The 23,197-nt window shown below is 38.3% G+C and overlaps 1 protein-coding gene and 1 long non-coding RNA gene across 2 annotated transcripts in view; one reads left to right on the forward strand and one right to left on the reverse strand.

Annotated features, from left to right (window-relative positions):
- The window catches only part of LOC150077205 (uncharacterized), a 73,899-nt gene extending 71,316 nt beyond the window's left edge, over positions 1 to 2,583 (reverse strand). The window contains exon 1 of the long non-coding RNA XR_016547688.1: positions 2,472 to 2,583. This is a non-coding gene — a long non-coding RNA (uncharacterized LOC150077205). The remainder of the gene's footprint in view (positions 1 to 2,471) is intronic.
- A 166-nt stretch (positions 2,584 to 2,749) lies between these two features.
- LOC150077207 (uncharacterized) overlaps positions 2,750 to 23,197 on the forward strand; it is a 62,235-nt gene continuing 41,787 nt past the window's right edge. Inside the window, exon 1 of the mRNA XM_090386169.1 lies at positions 2,750 to 4,694. Coding sequence (XP_090242295.1) covers positions 3,090 to 4,694 — 1,605 coding nt within the window. The 5' untranslated portion in view covers positions 2,750 to 3,089. The remainder of the gene's footprint in view (positions 4,695 to 23,197) is intronic.

Here is a 23,197-nt window from a genome sequence, read left to right on the forward strand (position 1 = left end):
TTTATATTATTTTGTTGTCTCGAGAAAGAAATTTGCGCTCAACGAATTTTATAACCATGATCCATCATAATATTTTAATTATTTACAAATGTTTAAATGTTACTTCATCAGTAGCAATAATAAATCAAATCACTAAGTGTAATACTTGTATTTAAACATAGATGGCACCACAAAGCTATAAAAGCGCCAACTTTTTTTTTATGGCACGTGGAGATTGGCAGTAGTTAGGAGTAATACTGCTGTATACAAGGCTAACAAAACATCGTTGCCACAAAGTAAAGTACAATGAGACCATGGATGCAACACGAATTGCTAAAAATAACAGCAGAGAGTAAACTACGTTGATCGAAAAAGTTTTTGTCTACGTGTAGTGGTTTCTTGCCTCACTAAGTTCAAAAGACAACATTAAAAATAAACGCATTAGAAAAGGATGCCTTAGAAACGGTAGAATTGAAGAGGTGGCGTTTATTTCGCAATTTTATTAATATTATCATTTAATATTGAAAAGGTGGTTTATGCATGGGTAATGCATAAACCACCTATTCAAAATATCATTTAATATTATTTTATTAATATTTTAATTTCATTTAAAATAATAAAAACGATAATAATCTAAATTCCGATGCGACCACATAAAGTAGAATGGTGGTTTTATAACTCACCATTTGCTGTGAATTTAACATATTTTGTTAAACATATCCTTAAACATATTTTGTGGTCACGTGAATTCGAACTGCAAACAGCTCAAATTCGTATATTGGTGTATTGGTAATGGACTACTCGTCTACATAATATTTCATTCTTCTGATTAAGACCATGTATGCGTTGTGACCTCCCAAATTGAAGTGAGGCAAATCTTCACAATAAAGGGGAAAAAAAAAGAAAAAGAAATTCAAATTTACCTAAACATTCAGACGTATTTTACGATGTTAAGTAAAGTGATACGATTGGTTATTTTTCATTTATACACGACATTATTCTGTGGACTACTAATACTGTTAGTAGTTTCTAATCTTGGGAGGTTTCGTTATCACTTGTCAGTGGCCCTCTTGGGTGCAGCTGGTCCTACCCACACGGGGTGGAAAAGACCTGAGTTCGAGCCCCGTCGATGACTGTAGGAATTTTTATGGGTCTTTTTCATAACGTGGCTGATTTAGTCGGTCTCAGGCAGCATGGTTTTTTCTCCCGGAAACTTGTTTTATGGCCAGCAAACAGAAAATCAACCACAAAACACACGAAATTTAAGGAAAATATACAAGAACAATATGGCCTTAGTCGCTGATGCTTCTAAAACCATAATACAAGAACTCCAGAACAACTCAAAAAGCTTAGATGCTGTAATTAGGCAGCTTTGCAAACGATGTTCATAATAAACGATTTTTTAATTTTATAGATATCAACTCTAGTAGATTTTCTGAACCATAGTACGCTATTTACATTTCTATTTCTTTAGTTAGGCTGTTATTATAATTTTTTAATATTTTAATAATCTCAATCAGAAAACGTATATGGACCGAGAATTTATTATCATCAAACATGTACTGGGACACCTCACCTCCGGGAGGTAATGGTTAATTCCAAATATCACATGACAAGTAGATGACAGCACCAGTTAAAAGTAGAACGTCTGAGGCATGCGTACTCAGTGGGAAGAGAAAAGACCTAGATCCCTTCACAAGGAAGGAAGTCCAATAGCAAGCTTGCCCATTCATTAGATGGGTTGAAAATATCGAATTTGATGCTCTGAAAGTCCCAAGAAGAACCAGAACAAAAATGAATATAAAGTCGAGGATATTTCATCCCTTTTATTTTCTTTTTAACATGTTGGAATAAACAATAGTCGTCCAACTGATTCAAAATTCTTCGCCCGCTGAACGGCTCACCAGTCCACAAGTTCCAGTCGATAAGTGGCAAATTAAAATTCCCATTAAAGGTTACACAAGCAATACTAAGATCTGCTGGTAGATGTTAAATTTTATTTTCTATTTTATTTTCCACAGAATTTTTCCACGATATTTTCCATTGAGTTTATTAGTTCTATCAGTGGAAGATACGAAGGAATTTACAAAGTTGAGTAATACATTCCAACTTTCCAAGAATTTTTAAAACGTTTAATTTCTCTCAGTATATAACAGAAAAAAAGGATTAATGTTGTCAGCAAAATTTATCCTCGATTAACACATGTCTCAGACTTCATACAGATCTCAAAATTTCAAAATTGAAGTCCATTCTTGTCTAGAATGTTAATTATCTGTGATCTGACACAATCCGTTACTGTATAAGAAAATGTTACTTACCTTTCTATTCGCAATTTCAAAAAATATCAATCCACACATGATACCATATTGATTTCCTAATTAAATAAATCGAACCTTAAAATTCATACATATATAATTTTAAGCTATAACCATATGTATATAATTCTGGAATATTTTTCAAATATAAATCCATACATATTTCTGCATAAGTACCTCAAAATGTAAATGCACAGGTTTCCGCGAAGACCGAAACCAAAAACAAAGAACAAGCGGGTTGGAGGTGGGACACAAACAGATCCAGTCACCACTGCAAGAATTCTCACATCAAACTGTTTTATAAAGCGGAAAAGTGGATGCTCTCAGAAATAGTTTTTTCTTTCTTTCTTTTTTTGCAATTGGGAGCACGTGAACTTCCTGCGTTGCTTATCCAAAAATATCCTTCGTAAGCGAGTGAATCTAAAGGCATTTGTGTACGGGATAGACTAGCGTCACGAGAGGGTATTTCTGGCAGCACAGATGCGCACTGTACCCTTAGTAACTCATAGTAACTCAGCACTGGTCGAAAACACTGTCACGTCTCAGTGTCTGCCCGGACCATGGGCGAAGATGGTCAGCCGTGGCTCCAATAACCCCCGCTACCCTTCGGTGTTTGTGTGTACTTCGTCTGCCAAAGATTCCTGCAGTGTTTTGTGTGTTTGGTAAAATGTGCGTGTTCGTTTGCTTCCCGGAAAGTTCGTACGATCAGTTTTTAGGCCATGTCCGTTGTATGTGTACCGTGCGGTAGTCCCTCGACATCCGCCGACTAGACAACCCCCGTTTTCTGCGCGCGCCATGAGTAACTTTTGTACAGGATTCATTCCCCATGCAGTAAGACCGACTCGTTGCAGGCGTTGTTTTAGGGATTACAGCGAACACAAGAAGAATGACAAAGACGCTTTTAAAAGCAGCAAAGTTGGAGCCACGGAGGGAAAGCAGGCTGGCTCGAATGTCGCCGCCAACGTCACGGTGTCGTTACCTCGTAGGAGGCGGGAATCGGCGTGCAGCGAAGACGAAACAAAAGTGGAAAAATCGCAGTCAAAAAGTGACAGTTTGGTGCCAAATAGTGTCGAAAACACTGCAAGTACTAAAAACGCGCCAAACACAACAGCAGAGCCACTATCGACAACTTCCACACCAGGAACAACCGTTCCTGGGCGACGGGTTCGACCGCAGCGGCCAAGCACAGACGCTTCTAGTCAAGAAGACAAGGCTTCGAAAGAGGAAACGGCTACTGTTCGGAATGCTCAGGAAAAAGAAAAGAAAGAAAAGGTGGGGAAGGAGGAGAGCAAACCACCCGAAAGAAGTCGAATTGGGAGACTGTTCGGTAGAGATTCCAAGAGGTCAGAACCTGACGGGGCGTCCGAACGTGGCGAGGAGAAGGAAAAGGAGCCAAGTTCTTCTAAAAGGTCCAAACGGATTCAGATCATCGCGGCTAAAGAAGTGGACAGAGGGCTTTCGTCTCTGGAGGACAGCGATGTAGAAACTACCTCACCAGATGTGGAATTCATCTTGCGGGTGAAGACTGCCGTTAAAGGAAAGGACGGAGATGACGAAAGCTTGGCGACTACTGAAGCTACGGAAACCACCCTGACCAATCAGGAAACCATCGATGAACTCCAGTCTACAGTGAACTCGTTAAAGAAGCAAGTAGAATCTCTAGAAGGAAAATGTGCACGTCTCGAGAAAGAAAAGAGCGACATCCTAAGACGCAGGTTGTTGTCAGATACGGACAAGGAAGCTTTGGAAAAGACGGCATCGGAACTCCTGAAACTTCGTACAAAGATCAACGAAATGCAAACCGTCAACGAAGAAGTGAAAGATGAGAACAAGGTGTTGAAGATCCAAGTGAAAGAACTGCAGAAGGAGGTTAACAAGAGGGAACCACCAGAAAAAACAAAAGAGACTGTTGAAGTACTACAACGGAAACTTCAACAAGCTGAAACCCTGTGCGAAGAGCTGATGGAGGAGAATGAGGAAATCAAGAAAGAAGTTAGGGACCTTGAAGAAGAGCTGGAGGAGTTACACGATAACTTCAGAGAGGACCAGGCTTGCGAGTTCAGGGATCTGAAGAAGGAACTCGAAGCCACTTCCAAGAACTGTCGAGTATTACAGTTCAAGCTGCGGAAGGCAGAGAAGAGATGTGAACAACTGGAGTTGGAGAGGCATACGTTGGAGGAAAAGGTGAAAGATTTGCACGCTACAGGTAAGATAGACGTTGATAAAACAAAGATGAAGAAACTGGAAAGTGAACTAAACATGTCTCGCGACATGTCAATGAAAATGCATTCCGAGATGGGATTACTAAAAGAAGCTGTCAAGAAGTTAGAAGCAGAAAAGGAGCACTTGCTCAAAACCAAAGGAGACAAGATCAAAAAAGACACCAAGACAACGGCGGAGGTAAGTTACAACTCAACTCATTTTTTAGTATTATCTTGGGTTGTTTTATTATACGATATAATTTCATTTCATAACGTGGTAAACTGAGTAGAGTCGCAAAAACATTCCATAGTAAATTCTTCATGTTTCTTGAGTAATGTCTTTCGTCCCACTTTTTATTTCTACTGTCTTATGATTGAGGCTGACAGGAGCAGATATATCCAGATTTTATTTAAAACAGAAATTACCGAAATTCACCTTTTCATAAAAAGTTAGAAATAAATGTTCCAGCTTAGTCCTAAACAACTGATGATTCAAATAGCCTCTATTTAAAGTACATGACTATCAAATTTTAAGAAAACAATAACTTATTTTCTATATCAAATTTTGGTTATAAGCAAGCTTAAATATAAACTTTAAAGCTGGTTATTATTAATAATTATAATGCGATAATCACTTATTATATTTTGTCTAATACATTTTTTGATTCTTTTGCTGGTGAAAATCTAAAAAAAAAACTTGAATATTATTTTAAGTTTGGTGTGTTCATGCTTTTGCATTAATTAAAATGTCCGGTCCAGTAGCACACTGGCCGGCCCTAGATATCAAGAAACAGAACAAGAGAACAGAGTACCAAATTTTTAAGGTCAGTTTCTCAGCTATTATTTATATATTATTATTTTTAACATTAATGCAGTGTATTATATTGCATTATTTTTTGTTTATTGGGGAACAACTGCATTAATATGTAGTTGTATAATAATTAACACTTGATGATGAGGCACCCTTACGAGTTCATATTTTATGTTTTTTATGACTACTAATATAATGCAATTTTATTCTTCATCTTCACCTCCATCACTGTTCCAACCTACGGTGGATTAAATGAGATGAGCCAAGTCAGTTGAGCCTTCCATCTTTTTCTGCATTCCCAAATCTTGTATTCTATCATTCTCTCCAATTCAATTCCCTTTGTTTCCAGATCTTCACTAATTTGATCTCTCCACTTCTTCCTGGGGCTTCCTCTCGGCCTCTTCTTGTCCATTTTCATCTCAAACTGTCCAAGTTCATTCTCTTCATGTGTCCAAACCATCGTAAACGTGATGTAATCGTCTTCTCGCTCAAACTTTCTATTCCCAGATTTATTCTTATATCAGTATTTCTTATTTTATCTCTTCTAGTTTTAGCTAGCATAGTCCTTAGCACCTTCATTTCTATTGCTTGGACTCTGATAGAATCATTTTTATTCATCCTCCACGTCTCAGCAGCATAGGTCAATATAGGAACCAAACATGTCGTATTTATCACCTTAAACTCCCTAGGTGCTTAGAATTATCCACTATTTCCTTCCCCAATTTCACACATTTTACATTCACCTCTCCCCCTCCATCTATCAGCATCTCTTTACTTTTCTGTCCACTTATCCTTAAACCATACTCACTAACTACGCTTTCCCAATGTGTTAGTTTCTTTTGAAGTTCTTTCTCCTTGTTTGCACAAAGGACAACACCATCTGCAAACACAGCTGTTCCACCATTTTTATCATCCACTGCTGCAATAATATTGTCAATATTATTGCAGCATGACAATAATAAAAGTGGTAGTGACAATCCTCTGCCCTGTCGAAGTCCATTGGACACTGAAAACCAATCTGAATCCCAATTGTGTCCTCACACAACTTTCACATTTTAAATACATTATCATTTTCTCAAAGCTTTCCCACACTTTTCTCTTTGCACACTCTCATATGCCTTTTCAAATTCTAAGAGTACCAGTAAAAGGCTCTCGGCAAACTCCCAGTGTCTTTCTAGCAATTCTCTTAAGGCAAATATCAAATCAATCGTTGACTTTCCTCTTCTAAATCCATGCTGTTCTTCCCTCATTCTCTCTTCTATTTTATTCCTCAATCTTGTCTCAAGAATTCGCACAAAGATTTTAGCACAGTGGCATAATAGGATGATTCCCCTACGGTTGTTACATTCTCTTCTGGACCCTTTCTTAAAAACTGACATAATGATTCCCCTTGTCCAATAATTTGGTATTATTTTCTGTTTCCAAACTAGGCTGATAATATCATAAAGCCATGTTAGTCCAATATTGCTTGCAGCCCTAATAACTTCCACCTTCTTCATTGCTTTTTTTACTTCATCAAAACCAACTTTTGGGCTCTCGTTTCTCACTGTGGATTCTCCCTCTATGGATTCTGTTCTCCTTACATCATCTACCTTCCCATTGGCTTTAGCATTAAGCAGGGTTGCAAAATAATCCTATCACTGTTTCCTGATTTCCTTCTCATCCGTGTTTTTCCACCTATATCGACTAGGAACCCAGCTTCTTCATTGTTCCTTTTCTTATTCCTCAACAAGCCATATATCATCTTTCTATTTTCATTAATATTCTCCTCTAATTTAAATGTAAACTCCGTCCAACTTTTGTCCTTTGCTTCTTTTTTCTTTTCATTATATATCTTTGTCCTCTTCCAATTTTGTTTTCATAAATTTCCTGAACGCATCATTCTTCAGTTTTACTACACTTTTAACTCTACCATTCCACCAGTTTCTCTCTCTTTCCTTTCTGATTCCTTCAGTTCCCCACACACCTCTACGGCTGTTTGAACCATCACTTTCTTAAATTTTTCCAGCCTTTGGTTGCCGTCCATACTTACTGAGGGTATAACTTTTACATCTATCACCTTCCTGCTCCATATTCTATCAATAATAAAATAATCTATTACCGTTTTATATCTACCATCCCAACTAAATCTCGTTATCTTGTGGCTTTAGTTCTTGTCAAACCAGATTACTTATTTTCAATCCATTTCGCAAGCACAGATCCACCAGCCTTTGGCTTTCTTCATTTCTTTTTCAATATCCATAAGTTCCATTAACACTCTCCAATCCTACTCTTTCTCTCCATACCTGTGCATTCAAATCTCCCATAATCACTAAAGTCCTCCCTAGAATGGCCCTTTCCAGCTGTTCCTCAAATCGATCTTCACACTATCTTCTGCTCCTTGTTGGGGGGGGGGCATAAACTTGCACTACAGTCATATTTCTTCCTTGACACTCAGGCTTCTTTCTGCATTTATTTCCCTATTAACAATAATACGTACTCCATTCCTGGATTTATCTTCTGCACCTTTCCAATATAATGTAAATCCTCCTTTTCATACACTTGTTTCCCTCTTTCTTCCACTTAGTCTCACTCAAACCCAAAATGTCCAATTTCCTTTCCTTCATCATATCAATTAACTCCACTATCTTGCCTGTTAAAGAAAATATATTCAGTGTTCCAATTCGCAGTCCAGTGTCCAAACTAAGTTTCTTATCATTATTTTCACTCCGGCTTTGACTCTTCTTGGTTTTTAGCATTTTTATCCACTGCCAGCTTGCTGGGCTTGTCACAGCTTGTTAGCCAGTACAAAGAATGCACTGTTACTATTTCAGACGTGTCCATAGGGCGGACGTGGGGTTGGACTTTGTGAGGTAATGTTATTATTATTATTATTAAAAACACTTTCTCTTTTATGGGATTTTTTTTCTCCCCATGACGGGCACTGACACTAAGTGCATGAAGTGGTCGGTTGTGTCCGGTTACTATTATTGTTACTGTTGGTTGAGAAACTCTCTGACTATTCTACAGCTGTTCAAGATCGCGGCGTTCTGGAGTTCCATGTAAACGTTTTCTGAGAGCCTATTGCTGCTAGGTTCTTATGGAGGCTCTTTGGCACCATGCCAGTGGTTGACACGGTGATCAGGATGGTCATTACTTGTTTCATATGCCACATTTCTTTGATTGCTTGTCTTAAGTCTGAGTACTTCCTTATATTTTCCCCGTAGGTTTTCTGCAGGTTTATACGGTTGGACACTGCTATGTCGATCAGGTAGATAGCCCTTTCCTTCTTGTCGATGAGGGTTATGGCGAATCTGTTGTGCGGGATCGTCTTGTCCGTTGTTATGGCATGGTCCCAATATAGTCTGTGAATAAAGGTCTCTAATAGTATGGCCTGAGGCTCGTATTTGTAATACAGTAAACTTTCTTTAATCAGCTGGTATTTTTGCCCAAGCTTCTGATGTATTATCCCCGCGACCTGGTTGTGTCTGGGTGATCATCCTACATATCGCAATGATGTACTGGATTGTTTCTGGAGCCAGGTGGCATCGCTGACATATGTCATCTGACAACACTCCGGGATCCTTGACGATGTAATCCCTGCAGTTCCTTGTATTGATTACCTTGTTTTAGATTGCGAGCATGAATTCTCCGGTCTCGGGGAAGAGCGTCCCATTCATGAGCCATGCGTTGGAAGCCATCTTATTTATGTAATTATTATTAATATTATTTTCACTTTTTCTTCTTATGGGATTATTTATACCATTTGATGGGTACTGATACCAGGCGCATGGGGTGGTTGGCTGTGTCCAGTTACTATTAATTTAGGAGTGAGTAAACTAAGAAAGTTGAGTAAAATGAAATCAAACAACGGGCTTGGCCAGCCCTGATTTCAAACCTGAATCCGATTGAATACGTTTGAAATGAACTGGGAAAGGATCAGGGAGCGGTCAATACTGCCCAATTCTACAGTTAAACTGGTGGCTTCGCTTAGGGAGGAGTGGACACGGATTTCGGCTGTCTGTTTCGAGGAAGTGTTCAAAAGTAATCCAGGACGGATCGATGCTGTCATTGGGTCCAATGAGCCTACATTTCTTTATTAAAACTCGTATTTTCTCAAAAGTGATTGTATCTGAATGCGTCTAGTATAGTAGTATCAATAGACGTTGTTTTTATTATTTATATTTTAAGGAAAATTTTATTTTTATTATTTAAAAACCTCACTTCTTGTTGATCATGATTATCGCATTGTGAATATCTGGATGGTATTTTCTCTTTTCTTTAATTTTTTTAAAATTTATGTATCACTTACTGAAAGATAATCAAGAAAATAAATATTAAAATTCTTTTCAATTAAAATATCCGATGTAAATGAGACAGTGCAATCTGTCGTTGTCTGAGGTGCCATAAAACCCCGATTAGCTACTGTCTACTACGGTTTCTGTGTTTGTTATAAGGTTTTAGGCATCAACAACTTAGGCCATATTGCGCTATTTTTATAGTCTGTAAATTGCGACTGTTCTGTGGTTGATTTGGCCTTTCTGATTTTCAAAAATCCCGAGTTTCCGGGAGAAAAAACCGTGCTACTCTGACTGAGAACGAATAAACTGAGCCACTTTGTGAAAAAGCCCCGTAAAAATTTCTCGTTTCATTGACAAGATTCTAACTTGGTCTTTATCACCCGGTTTGAGGAGGACAGCGGTTCTACCATCTGTGCTACTCACGACGGTGTCTGCTACGGTTTCGTAAATTGTAGATTTAAATCGACACTGCTTTACCACGCCTCATGATGTTTAAGAATTTATTCTCATAATGGTAACCTTCGACTTCCCTTAGCCTACAATAAACCTACAAAAGGGATTCTTTTGTAGGTTTATATCAACAAAACCATTATACCAAATGTTACCACAAGTATGAGACACTATGAGAAAACACAATAATGGTTTAAAGATCGGATTTTATTAGCGCACTCTTCGGCCTCTTGTACCGTGCATAGTCTTCATGGATCACTTTACACCAATCTATAACAATAAGGGCTAGCTGAATTAATACTCCATTTTTGACTCAAAAGAGTTTTAAATTGAGAAATTGATCTTTCCAATTCGTTCCACTGTGGTTTCATTCGGCTTAGATGGGAAATATGAGTGAACCAATCCATCAGTGTCACGTATTTTCCGAAAATCAGGGCAAAGCCACCCTGAGTTTTGTGACGGGTGACATTTTCCCTTTTCGAATCATAATGGGCACCATAAAACTGTATTAGTTACTGAAGAACGCTGCTTATCATTGCCAAAATGGTTCTTCTGCAAGAAACCAACCACAAAAACTACTGGTCCAACATCATGCAAACTGGGTTGCTTCGTAATAAGGATTATGTAGCTCCGTTTTCGGGGTTTGCACCACACACAAATTCATTCATCTGAAAACAGCGGTACTGCCACGTGCACCTGTCACATGGATATCACGTGGTCGAATCAAGATGACCCCATAACATACAGTAAAATATTTATAAATAACTCCAATGTAGTTGCAAACTTATTTGGCATTCTCTGGCAGTCAGAAGTATAAACAAAACATTAATTTATTTATTTTCAACTCTTCTAGAGGCCATTTCCTCCGAGCATGACATCGTTACATCCGTCGTTTTCCATTTACTTTCGTGATGAAAGGTTTGTTGGCGACATCTCCTCCGTGGGAACCCTGTTGAGGCAACGCTCTGTGTAAAACTGTTTATACGCACTGATACATGTTCCTGTGCATTCCAGGACATCTTGGGCAATTTTTAATTTTTGGAAACGTTTTTTTAGAACATGATCAACTATTCTGGGATATCCGTTGGACAAAAGATAGTTTAATAATACAGTATTTCAATTTGAAAAACAGCTGCTCACAGTTATAAGTACAGTACTCTCAATTGGAAAAGATTACACGGACGATAAGATCCCACTCCTAAATTGAGTGGAATGACAGACAAACAAACAATACAATAAAAAAAAAGGGATGAAAAAAAAAAAAAAAAACACGAGTCTGTCATGGATCGCAAAAGGCTAAAATTTTATTCTGGAATACGAAATAAAGACTTAACACAATTTTCATCTGGCCATAAGGGCAACACGTTTTTATGACTAAACCCGTTATCAGTCGTTTATTCAACCGGCTTTTAAACGGAAGGGGCGAAATAAAAAGTTCCGAAATTCGTCGTACACTAAGTCCTTCCTGCCTAAATCCATTCTGCCTCTTATTAATCTTCAGATTCTCCAGGTTAGTTTTGGTTTAGTATGCCGATTGTAAATGATACCTCTTTTGCATTGTAGTTTTATTTACACCTCTGTTCTTGCTGCTGCTGCACGGCCCTCTATAATATTTCAAAACGAACAGTTTATGTACATTGTACTTATGCGTTTATTACTCAGAGCTTACCAAAAACTTTATATACACTCAGTGATCACTCAGTTATGACCACCACATCAGTAATGCACTATGTCGCATAGTTCGCAGTATAAAAAGCCAAACAGCTTCGTACACCAGAGCAGTGGTAATTTACAACTGGTCGTGCAAGTCAAAGTGATAAAGTGGGACGTAGTAAATTTATCATGGAATTTCACAAGGGCATGATTGTGGAAGCTCGTGGGTCGGGTGATTCCATACAGAAAAGGCAAGTCTTGTCCGTTGCTTATTGCCCATTTTGGATAAGGTGTAGAAAGAATGATGTCGAACGGTCAAACCTCCCGCCGACAGCTGTAAAGGATTACGCAACGTGGATTAAGGTAAGCGAAGGGTGCAGCGCGTTGTACTGGAACACCGGTAGGTCACTTTGCGACATTTGACATAATATGGGCAACGTAAGAACAAGATCCCAAATGACGTTGCGCCGCAAACTGAGACGTTTGGAATTTCACAGCAGATGACTCAGGAAACACCCACTCTTCACCGCTAATCATCGTCCACGGCGAATGCTGTAGTGTCAATAACATACTGGTTGGAGACTGGAGGACTAGAAATGAGCACGCTAGTCAGATGAGACCAAATACCTGGTGCAATACACCGAAGGACGCCTTCGTGTGTGGGGCAAGCAACACGAGTCCACAGACCCATCACGCATGGTGCTCACTATTCAGGAAGGTGGCGGTGATTGCTTAAGATGGGGTATGTTATGGACATTGGGCCATACGCACCACCGGTTCGTATGGACCAGTGTTTCACTGGTGAGGTCTACAGGCGGCACTTAGGAGGAGACTCTGTGCACCCTGCCATGTTGCATTTTTCCGGGACAGAAACGGGATCCTCCAAGACTCTATGCCATCGGACTCGCCCTGTACACCAATAGTTCGAACAACACTGTGAAGATATCGCACATCTTGATTGGCCTCCATATTCACCTGACCTCAATCCAATTGAACACCTGTGGGATGTTTTGGAACGGGAAGTTAAACGTATGAACACTCAACTGCCATCTATACTGCCACTGTGGAAAGCCTTGCAAGTAAATCGCTGTAGATCCTTACGGACGTCTTCAGATATCTAGTGGAGTCAATGACTAGGCGAATAGCGGCTACTCTCCGTGCGAATCGTCGCCGAACAGGGTATTTGGTAGGTGGTCATAATTCAGTGATCACTCAGAGTATATCATTGTACAACTAGGACCGACCACGAAAATACATATGCAATGATATCAGCCACAGAAATAAGCCTTAAATTTGTCCCTCCCACATATTCTCACCTTTTTTTTTTTTGACGACAACTGCACCCCCCCCTAAAAGTTGAAACTAAGGTGACCGCCTCACTACAGAGTACCAAGTAGAAACGATTTTAGTTTCTTCTACATTGCAACACTTATGTGCATTATTACCAATAATTATCGAAATTGAAATGTTAGCATTAGAATGCACTGGCAAATGATGCAAAGAAGAAAGCTTAAACAACATCAGCCAACTATTTCCTTTGATTGGCTGCGCCAGAACAGGTCAGGTAAAAGAAAAGATTTATATTTCAGCGACATAAAAAATTAGGTCACTACGTCAAGATGTATAGAAATAAGGATATGTAAAAAGTTTATAAAGACAATAACTTTTAAATACGTGTAAAAATATTTAAACATTTTACATAGCTAAAAATAGCTGATAAATTTGCATTGTCGGATAAAATATGGCATGAGTGTATGAGGCTCAGTCAGATGGCTAAAAGCAGTAAAATATAGACGACGTTCGTGCCTGTAAAGTGGGCACTCGGATAAAATATGCCTTACTGTTAAAAAGGTGTCACATTACTCACACATAGGAGTGTCATCGCCCTCAGCAGGAATGAATGAGTAAGATGACTGTGTCCTATGCGGAGGCGAATTAAAACAACTTCCTCTCGGCGGTTCCTGCGCAGACTCGACTGCCATGGTTTTATTACAGGCTTTATCTGATAGAGTTTGTTCGGGACTTGTCCATGCCAAGATTGTTGCCACTGGGAGAGTAACCTTTTGCGTATTAATTGCCTGTAGTCTGTATAGGAGACTAACAGGCTACGGTTCTTCTGGGATTGCGGTGATCTGGCTGCAGCGTCAGCCAGTTAATTACCCTTGATCCCAGTGTGGCTAGGGATCCAGCAGAAACGGATGTCAAAAGAACGATCAAAGAGAGAATGTAACATCCGCTTAACCCGGGTCAGGAAAGAATGAGGATTATATTTCATCCCTGATAAAGCCTGTAGTATACTTAAGGAGTCTGTGTACATCATACACCTTTGGTCGTTGTGGGTTTTTATGTAGTTCAGGGCTGATTCAATTGCATACAACTCTGCTGAGTATGTGCTGCATTCGTCGGGTATCATCTCAGATATAGTGTTATTTGGGAAGGTGGCGGCAGACCCGACAGATAACTTCGACTTCGAGCCATCAGTGAAGACAGGCAAGAAGTCGTGGTATTTAGCTGGGTGGGCAGCGTATAGTTTTTGGTATACAGAGTTTGACGTGGTGGCCTTTCCCCACTTGTTAATAGAGAAATTGCATGGTGGTGTTCGAGCATGCCATGGTGGAACTGGTTGCGTTGTGGACATGGCAACATTCTCTACTGTTATATTGAGTTCTCTGATTAGCTCCTACACGAATACCAAAGGGACGGTTGGCAGTCTGGCGGGTGTTATAGAGATTTTCCCATCGTAGCTCAAAAACTGATGGCCACGTGGGATGGCCTGGCAGGGATTTTAGTTTGAAAGCATACTGTAAAGAGAACTGTTTCCTACGAAGCGATAGTGATGGCTCATATGCTTCGACATAGAGACTTTGGACTGGAGATGTGCGAAATGCTCCAGTGGCAATACGAATCTCCTGATGGTGGATAGGGTCCAACCATCAAAGTACGTTGAGTCTAGCAGATGCATATACCTGGGACCCGTAGTCTAATTTAGATCGCATGAGTGCGCGATACAGGCGTAATAAAGTGCATCGGTCAGCACCCCAAGAGGTACATGAAATGGCATGTAGGATGTTCAAGTCTCTCATGCATTTCGCTCGAAGTTGACGGATGTTCTGTAAAAAGGTCAACTTTCTGTCAAATACGAGCTCCAAGAATCTAGTCGTTTCCTATGATACTTTGTCTAATTCTTCCTTATTTTTTTTCAAACTACCCAAATTCCACTTTCACTAGATGGAAGTTTGTTCCAACGATCAATTACTCTCTGACGGAAAAACAAAGTTGTCCACATCTATTCTACAACTAACCGTTTTCAAATTAAATTGGTTTCCCCTCTGCACCGTTACAATAGTTCCACATCTTTCTTAAAATGAGACTTCCAAACATGTATGCAGTACTCGAGATGCAGCTTAACCATTGCTTTATACAATCCGATAATTACCTAATTGCCCCAACTGGAAAGGTTCCTGTACATCATTGACAGAACCCATGAGTTTTCCTAGCAGGCTGTCTCCACTATTCGGAGAACTTAATGTCGTACTGTACAACCACCCTAAGTCTCTTTCGTTGTCAATTAATCAAATGCAATTATTAATATTAAATCTCAATTTCCACCTCTCAGCCCGATTGCCTAATTTTTATGGGTTTGTTTTAGTAGAATGTTGATTCCCATTGTTAGCTATCCTGCCAATCTTTGTATCATCTGCAAACTTAGACAATAAGCGTGTTATTCATTCAATAATATCGTTAACAAATATTGAAAACAGTAAGGGTCCCAGCACTGAACCTTTAGCGACACCACTAATAAGTCTCGAAGGTCAGTGCCTCTTTATAACCACCCTCTGCTTTTTGCCACTCAAGCATCGCTTTATTCAAAGCTCTAATTCGCCCCTAATGTCACTCTGTTTCAATTTTACAGCAGTTTTTGTTTATGGAAAAGTGTCACATGCTTTACTGAAATTGAATTAAATTATATAAAAATTATTTTTTGCATAAGATCCCTTTGTTATTACATAATATCTAATCATACTGGTCAGACAAGATCTTAACAAATCCATGCTGTGATTTTCGTATGACTGTCTTCCTGTCTAGATGATCCTGCAATACTTATTTTTAACTACTGGCTCCAATATTCCCTGGAATTGAAGTCAAGCTTACAGGTCTATAAGTAATCACTCCGCCCTCTGACCCCCCCCCCTTTTGTGAAGAGGAGAGGAGAGACATTTGCATACTTCTAATCTGTAGGAACTTCTCCTGAATCTAAGGTTATTCTCATAATCATGGTCAAAGGCTTGCTTAGATCTTTTCCATCTGTCCAAGGTTCCTTGTTTTAGATGCAGCAACTTTCCTTCCACTTTCTTCTCAGCTATAACAAAATCATTCAATTCCCACTTATAACGTGGTATAATTATGGTGTTCCCATCAGTAAAAGTTTCTTCAGGAGTGAATGCAGATGAAAAATATGTAATCAATTTGTTAGCAACCTGAACAGGATCATCAATAGTTCTGCCATTCATATATAGTGGACCAAAGTGATTAACATAAGCAAAGAATTATTTGCCACTTTTCTTCGTTGTCTGACCAAGGATTTCTCATAATCTGCCGTTGCTTGCTGAACTCTCTTAGTGACTTTACTGCAGTCTAATTTGTACTAACTACAGGTTCTGTGTTCTTCATAAACTATAATCATCACATGAATTTTCTTTTCTGCCACAAGACTCATTAGTTAATCTGACAACCATTTTGGTCTAACCCTCGAACAGCATCTCAGTTGGTTTCACCGAAGAAGATTTAAAAACTGAATAAGATGACAATAATTAATAACTGTGGAACTATATAATGAAATAACCTGCCACGTCTCGTTTTTTAAAAAAAAAATTATTCACTAACTTTGGCTATAGATTGTTAATTCTCACACTAATATAGTAATTCTGAAAATAATTGAAACTGTGCAAAGATGAACTACACTAACGATGAGAAGATCTATATGACCATAATAATGATTTTAGGATTCTTATTGAAGAAACACGGATTTTATATTTATTTTTTGTTTTTTGTGTATACCGGATTTTTGATCAAAAATAAATGTCATATGATTGATTACCACTTTGGAATTAATCAGTCATTTGGGATCAGCACGTGAAATAAAATATTCTACAACTAAAAAAAACATAACAAAACGAATGAATAAATAATAATGGCTTAAACATAATAGAGCGAATAATTAAATACATTAAATTCAGTGAACATAGTCACATAATATAAATATATACTACATTTTATTTATTTATTAATTTATTTTGTTTTCATTTAGTTCTATTTCACGTGATAAGGAAATATTAAATGACACTGCAAGAACGTGAACACTCACCACGTGGACACAGATCAGTTAAACAAAAGGAAATAAAACTATTCAGGGCAATGCATTATATAATAACTCTTTCCTTAATTCACAAGATAATGTTATAGTAGAATTCTCTTAGATACGGTGGACTTATTAGGAGATTAACCTAAATCTTCTTTGAAAAGGTTAAATGGATGAACAACAACGGTGATTAAAATCTTACATAAAACAATGTATACTTTAGTGGTAAGGACAACTGTGTCGCACATTAGGATTCCATTGCTAAATTTCAACTTGGGCAGACTTATGGGAGTTCCAAAAATAGCATTGGGATAGGAGGGACATGGATGGATTTCACATCCCATGTTGTAGGAGGCTGTTTTTTTTTCTTCTTCTTCTTCAAGAGTCGGAGTGGAAGCAAATGTCACTTAACTTCCTTCTAAATGGAAGATTCAATTATCTGTTTTAGGGGTGTCATGAAGTGAAAGTGTGTCAGTGTTTATTGATGACACGTTAAAGATTCGTATTACATAACATGGTAATAATGTATAAGAATAAAAGTGTGTGTTAATGCGAAGCGACTTCGTTTATCCGCTCCCAAAAGTGTAATTGGCCTAACCATGTTTGAGGACAGTATCACAGATAGGTTAAATTTTAAAAGCTAAAGCGGGACTTCTCTATCTTCTTAAATTTCTTGAATAATGTAAATAAATATCATTATCATCTCAATAAGAAGTCTTTTATTTCTCGATGATTTTTACTTGGGCTTTTCATCAATTTTCTTGGACTTAATTTTATGTTGCGTTGAAACTCTTTCTACGGTTTTTAATAACATGTATATCGTTTGAAATTCTCTCTAACCTGTCCTCAACTGTCCATCGTTTGAAATTCTCTCGATTTCTATAAGTTTATTTTTCCGACTAAATTTTAAGTTTTGAAAATTCCAGTTGACTGAATTTTCTTCTGTCCGCGTAGGGTTGGAATACAAAATTCATGCTGTTTTTAAGGTGCACAAAACGATTAGTTTTGCATGCTGTGCACCCTAAAAATCAACAAATAACTCATAGAAAAAAAATTGTACTCGCTCTGCCTAAGATTGACTAAAAACAGCCCCGATTGAAGAAGCCTTTAAAAATTCCTCCTGTTTCCGATAGGATTCGAACAACCAAGTGATAAAAAATAAAACCACTCTTCTTATTCCAATAACAAGTTTGAGATTTTTTATGGATGTGTGTAGGAAGATTTATGGTTTGAGGTTATGTACGAGGACGCGAGTACACACGCTAAATGAACAAGACAGCACGCAACCACAAAACACAAAAAACAAAAGAGCATCCCTTTGTTCCATTCACTAATCTTGTTGCCCTTCTCTGTACTCGTTCCAGCAGTTCTACATCTTCCTAAAATTGGGCCTCCAGACCTGTACGCAGTATTCAAGGTGCCTTATACACGAGGATAATCACATCCTTTTCCCTGCTAGAACAATTCCTGTATATCATTGACAAGACACCATGAGTTACCCTTGCAGACCGTCTGCACTGCTCAGAAAACTTCATATCTGACTGCACAATAACCCCCAGGTCCTTTCCATTCTCTACCACCCTCAGTGTAGTACCACACAGTTGATACGTTACTCTGGGATTACTGCAACTCATATGCAATACTTTACATTTGTCAATGTTAAACTTCAGTTGCCACCTCTCAGCCCATCTGCTCAACTTTTCTAGATCCTGTTGCAGTAGCGTACTGTCATTAGAGTCATTAACAATCCTGCCAACCTTCGTGTCGTCTGAAAATTTAGATATTAAGCCTGCTATTTCATCATCAGTATCATTAATAAATACAGAAAATAACAATTGACCTAGCACTGAACCCTGGGAGGCTCTACTAATAATATTAGTCCACGAAAAGCAGTGTCCATTGATTACCACTCTCTGTCTTTTCCCACTCAATAGCAACATTTATCCATAGCAGCAGTTTGTCTGCAACTCCACATTGCTCCAATTTATGCAGCAGTCTTCCATGTGCGACAGAATCCAAAGCCTTCCTAAGATCCAAGTACATGATATCAAAATTATTCTTTGCATCTAGCTCCTTTGTGATCATATCATATTATCCAATCAAATTTGTCAGACAAGACTTTCCCTTAACAAACCCATGCTGTGTCTGAATTATTGCTGCAGTCTTGTCTAGATGATCCTGTAATGCATCTTTAACCAGCGACTCCATTAATTTCCCCTGAACAGAAATTAAACTAACAGGTCTGTAATTACTTCTGTCCCTCTTTAATCCTCCTCTATAAACTGGGGTCACATTTATGCATCTCCAGTCCACGGGTACTTCCCCGGAGTCCAAGGAATTATGGCTAAGGGTTTGCTTACTTCCTTTGCTGCCTCCTTTAATATAACTGGATAGATCCCATCCACCCCAGGTGCCTTTCTTATGTTTATCTTCAAAAATTTCTCCTACACTTTGCTCTGAGTTATTACAAAATCGTTTAGCTCACTGCCAGAGTTTAATACACCTCTGCCCCCCCCCATGTGTAAATTTAGATGCAAAATACTCGTCAACAGTTGAACCATCGATATCAAGTGGACCAATCTGATTCATCCCTTTTCTTCTAGAGTTTACGCAAGTAAAGAACTCTTTGCTGTTTTTCTTAGCATCCTTTGTGACTTGATTACAGACTAGCTTATGTCCACCATAGGCTTTGTGTCACAAGTTAATTTATATGCATCCCATGCATTTCTTCTCTGCCACGAGTCTCATTAGATCATGTGACATCCATTTAGGCCTAAACCTTGAACAACATTTCTTCGATGGTATGAAAAGCCTAGTAGCTTCCAAGATTAATTCTTTGAATGCTTCACATTTAGAAATTGCTATTGGTAACATCGTCAGTTGATCCCACTGTACAGAATTTAAAAACTATCTGAGACCAGCGTAGTCACCTTTACGAAAACAAAACCCCTTCCCTTTACCCCGGATGGTAATTATATCTTTAAATAAATCCCACATCAGCACATTGTGATCACTGCCACCTAGTGGTCATCCACAGCGTAGTTCGTCTTCCACACTTTTCCTCCCTCGTTTAAATTCTGCTGCCCACTTCTTAACCATAGAATAGGAAGGGGACAATGTTGTAACCATATTATCATGAATTTTTTTGGCGTTAGTCCCCTTTTCTCAAATTTTGGATTACTGAATGGTGGCTAATTTTGTCAATCATTCCTCACCCACACAACTCTGTTGACTTCAGGACTTGTAGTTAAAAAAAATACGTTATCGAAACCGCATAAAATTTTATGAGTTACTATTTGCAGTGTTGTTCATTAAGTATATAATTTTAACAGTGCACCACTACCCTTTCATACTCAGGCCACGAACCTTTCAAAAGTCCCTCGTAATGAGAATAGAGTGCAAAATAGAATCGATGGGTATTCGATTCTTTTTGTGCACTCTGTTATTGTTCCCATTATGAAAGCAATGCAGCTTTCAAACTTTCACTTGAACCATATATGAAAATACATCACTCCTCTGGATTGTAAATAATATACCAATCAAATCAAAACAATAGCAGGCGTTTGCAACAGTTTAAAAACGTACATCATATCTTTTTACGCGTTGACGTTTTTCATCTGAAATCCAGTAGATTCCATACTTTTAAACAAGAAGTCGTATTGAATTTGTTTAGCTACTACCCAAACACTTCATTAAGTCACAAAATTGTTGCTAATCAAGAAACTATTGCACTATTGAACAGGCTTCTGAGGCGTAATCCCAGTTATCCAATTGACCAGATTCATCATCCAAATCTGAACATCCTTCCCTGGAAGATGGATTTGGAATTGACAACTCTTCATTTTGTGGCACTGAGTAATAGAAGAATGCATGTTAGGATGAATACCCTACTCCTTTTCGATATACTACTGCTTTTCAATACACTGGATTCAATTTATGACTACCTTCTGCTTCCCATTCTTTATTGCAATCCCAGCTTTCTCCAATTTATACAAAAATCTTTAATGAGGAACTGTATCAAAAGCGTTATTAGAGTCTTGGTGTATACAGTAGAAGTGTAGTTTTTTTGCCCCCAATTGTTGTTTTTCGTTTCATCGTAACAGTATTTAACCAGATTGGTCAGATAAGATTTATTTTTATACGAATCGATGCTGTGATCTCCTCAGAATTCCATTCTTCTCTAGACAGTACTGCATTGTGTCTTTAACTTACTTCCAAGAGCTTGCCCTCTGTAGAAGTGTACTCCATCGGTTTATAGTTTCTCATCGCCCTTTTAGGTCTACCCTTATGGATAGGAGAAACACTAGCTTTTCGAGTCTAAGGGGATCAACCTGAAGCATAATGACGATCGATGATGATCTCATTAAAAGATGGCACATGCTTCATACGCTTTGACCTGCTGCCTTTATTAAAAACTAGATGTATACTGTCAATCCCTTGAACGTTACTCTATCTTAGTAACTCTCCCTCAGTAACTTTTAGAACGACACTTTTCAGATATTGTTTTACTTGTATCACTAATTATTGACACCTCTTCTCTTCTTCCTCTTGGATCAAACATAATTTTAAAAATTATTAGAAAGTACGTGTTCATATAGAGCCCGCTCATCTTGAAACCAAAATCCTTATCCTTTTTGGCAACTGAGATTTCATTGGACATTGTAGTCGCTTTTGGCTATCGATTCCAACATTATCTCTTGTATTACTCATATTCTTCGGATCGTTGCAAATTACCTGATGCAACAGTAACTCTTTCAACAAGGCCAAGGATATCTGAATCTCTTATATCCTGTCTTATACACTGGAATAAATAACAGTCACTGTTTGGTTCGAAACTTATTTCGACTTGCCATATTGAACGGTCCACGATTTCCAATCAATAAAAAGTGAGATAAAATCATCGATGAAGAAGAAATCACCCTTTCTAGCTCACTCAACCTCCACAAACAGATTATTATCATGCTCCTAGAAGTCGGCGGCTGCCTGTACCACTCCCTCATTATCATTTTTTACCACTAGTCATCTCATACCACAGAGACCCAGTTTCCACCTTAATTGCAGATTCCAGGAACAGTCTAGTCTGATGCCATAGAACACTTCTATTAAGACCTCATCTGTGGCATTAGGAAATATCCTTGCATCTCCTATGAATTCTGTGTTTATTAAACAAATTTCATTGGATGAGCAACAGACCCATAAGAGAGATCCTTGTAAGAAGAAATCAGTTTAGGTTAAAATATTGATTTATTAATTTTATTTTTGTCTCATTTTAATACTATATTATATATTCCTACTATGTGAGTTTTGGAATAACTGATCGTCTTACTTAGCTAAAGAACTTCGCATAATGTAAGCCAATTAGGGCACGAAGGCGGAAACTTTCTTCTTGAGGAACAACAGTTTTGGATTCCACCGTACAAAGTCAACGCGGTTAGTTCTAGACGGAAAACTGACTGGCAAAAAGCGTAACCATGACTACCAACATACCAGAAATGCACGTGACTTCTCCAGACACTTGCACAGAAGGCGAGAACATTCATTACTGGATAAACGTTATGAGTCCTACAACACCCAAGAGAAGCGTTATTTCTGTGCATAGCACATCTGTGACGCATCTCGCACCTTGGCAAGGATTTCCCACTACTCTAGCTTACTGCCTGCCATCTTTAACTACTTGGTTTTTTTCATAGTCATTAACCTGTTAAAAAAATGAAATCGCATTTCGTTAAAAACAGAAATTGTTAAAAACATCTTCTCTTTTTGTTTTTGTTAGAACGTCTTAATGAAAAACAAGGTATTAGGATACGGTAACCCCTTTAGAATTAACCCACCACTTGCATTAACTCTGCAGAAACTTTAAATTCAAAATTAGTAATCAGAGTTTGAGGTTGTCGCATAAATGCAATGAAATAAGAGATGGTTAGAGTCGTCAATTTCACCACAGAAACCGTGTCTCAAACTTTGAAGTGATATTTCAATTTCACCACAGAAACAGTAGGAGAGTGTCTCAAAGTCTGAAGTGATATAATTTTGTTTTGATATTTCCGTGAACTGTAATCAAGAAAGAAAGTAAGCAGGCTGGACTCAAACAAATGTCTCACGATTTTGGATGGAACAATATTTACTTCTGGAGCAAACATTTTTTGGAG

This window comes from Mastigoproctus giganteus, chromosome 12 (assembly GCF_048544385.1).
Source record: "Mastigoproctus giganteus isolate SK-2022 chromosome 12, ASM4854438v1, whole genome shotgun sequence".
In the NCBI taxonomy this organism is placed as follows: domain Eukaryota; kingdom Metazoa; phylum Arthropoda; class Arachnida; order Uropygi; family Thelyphonidae; genus Mastigoproctus; species Mastigoproctus giganteus.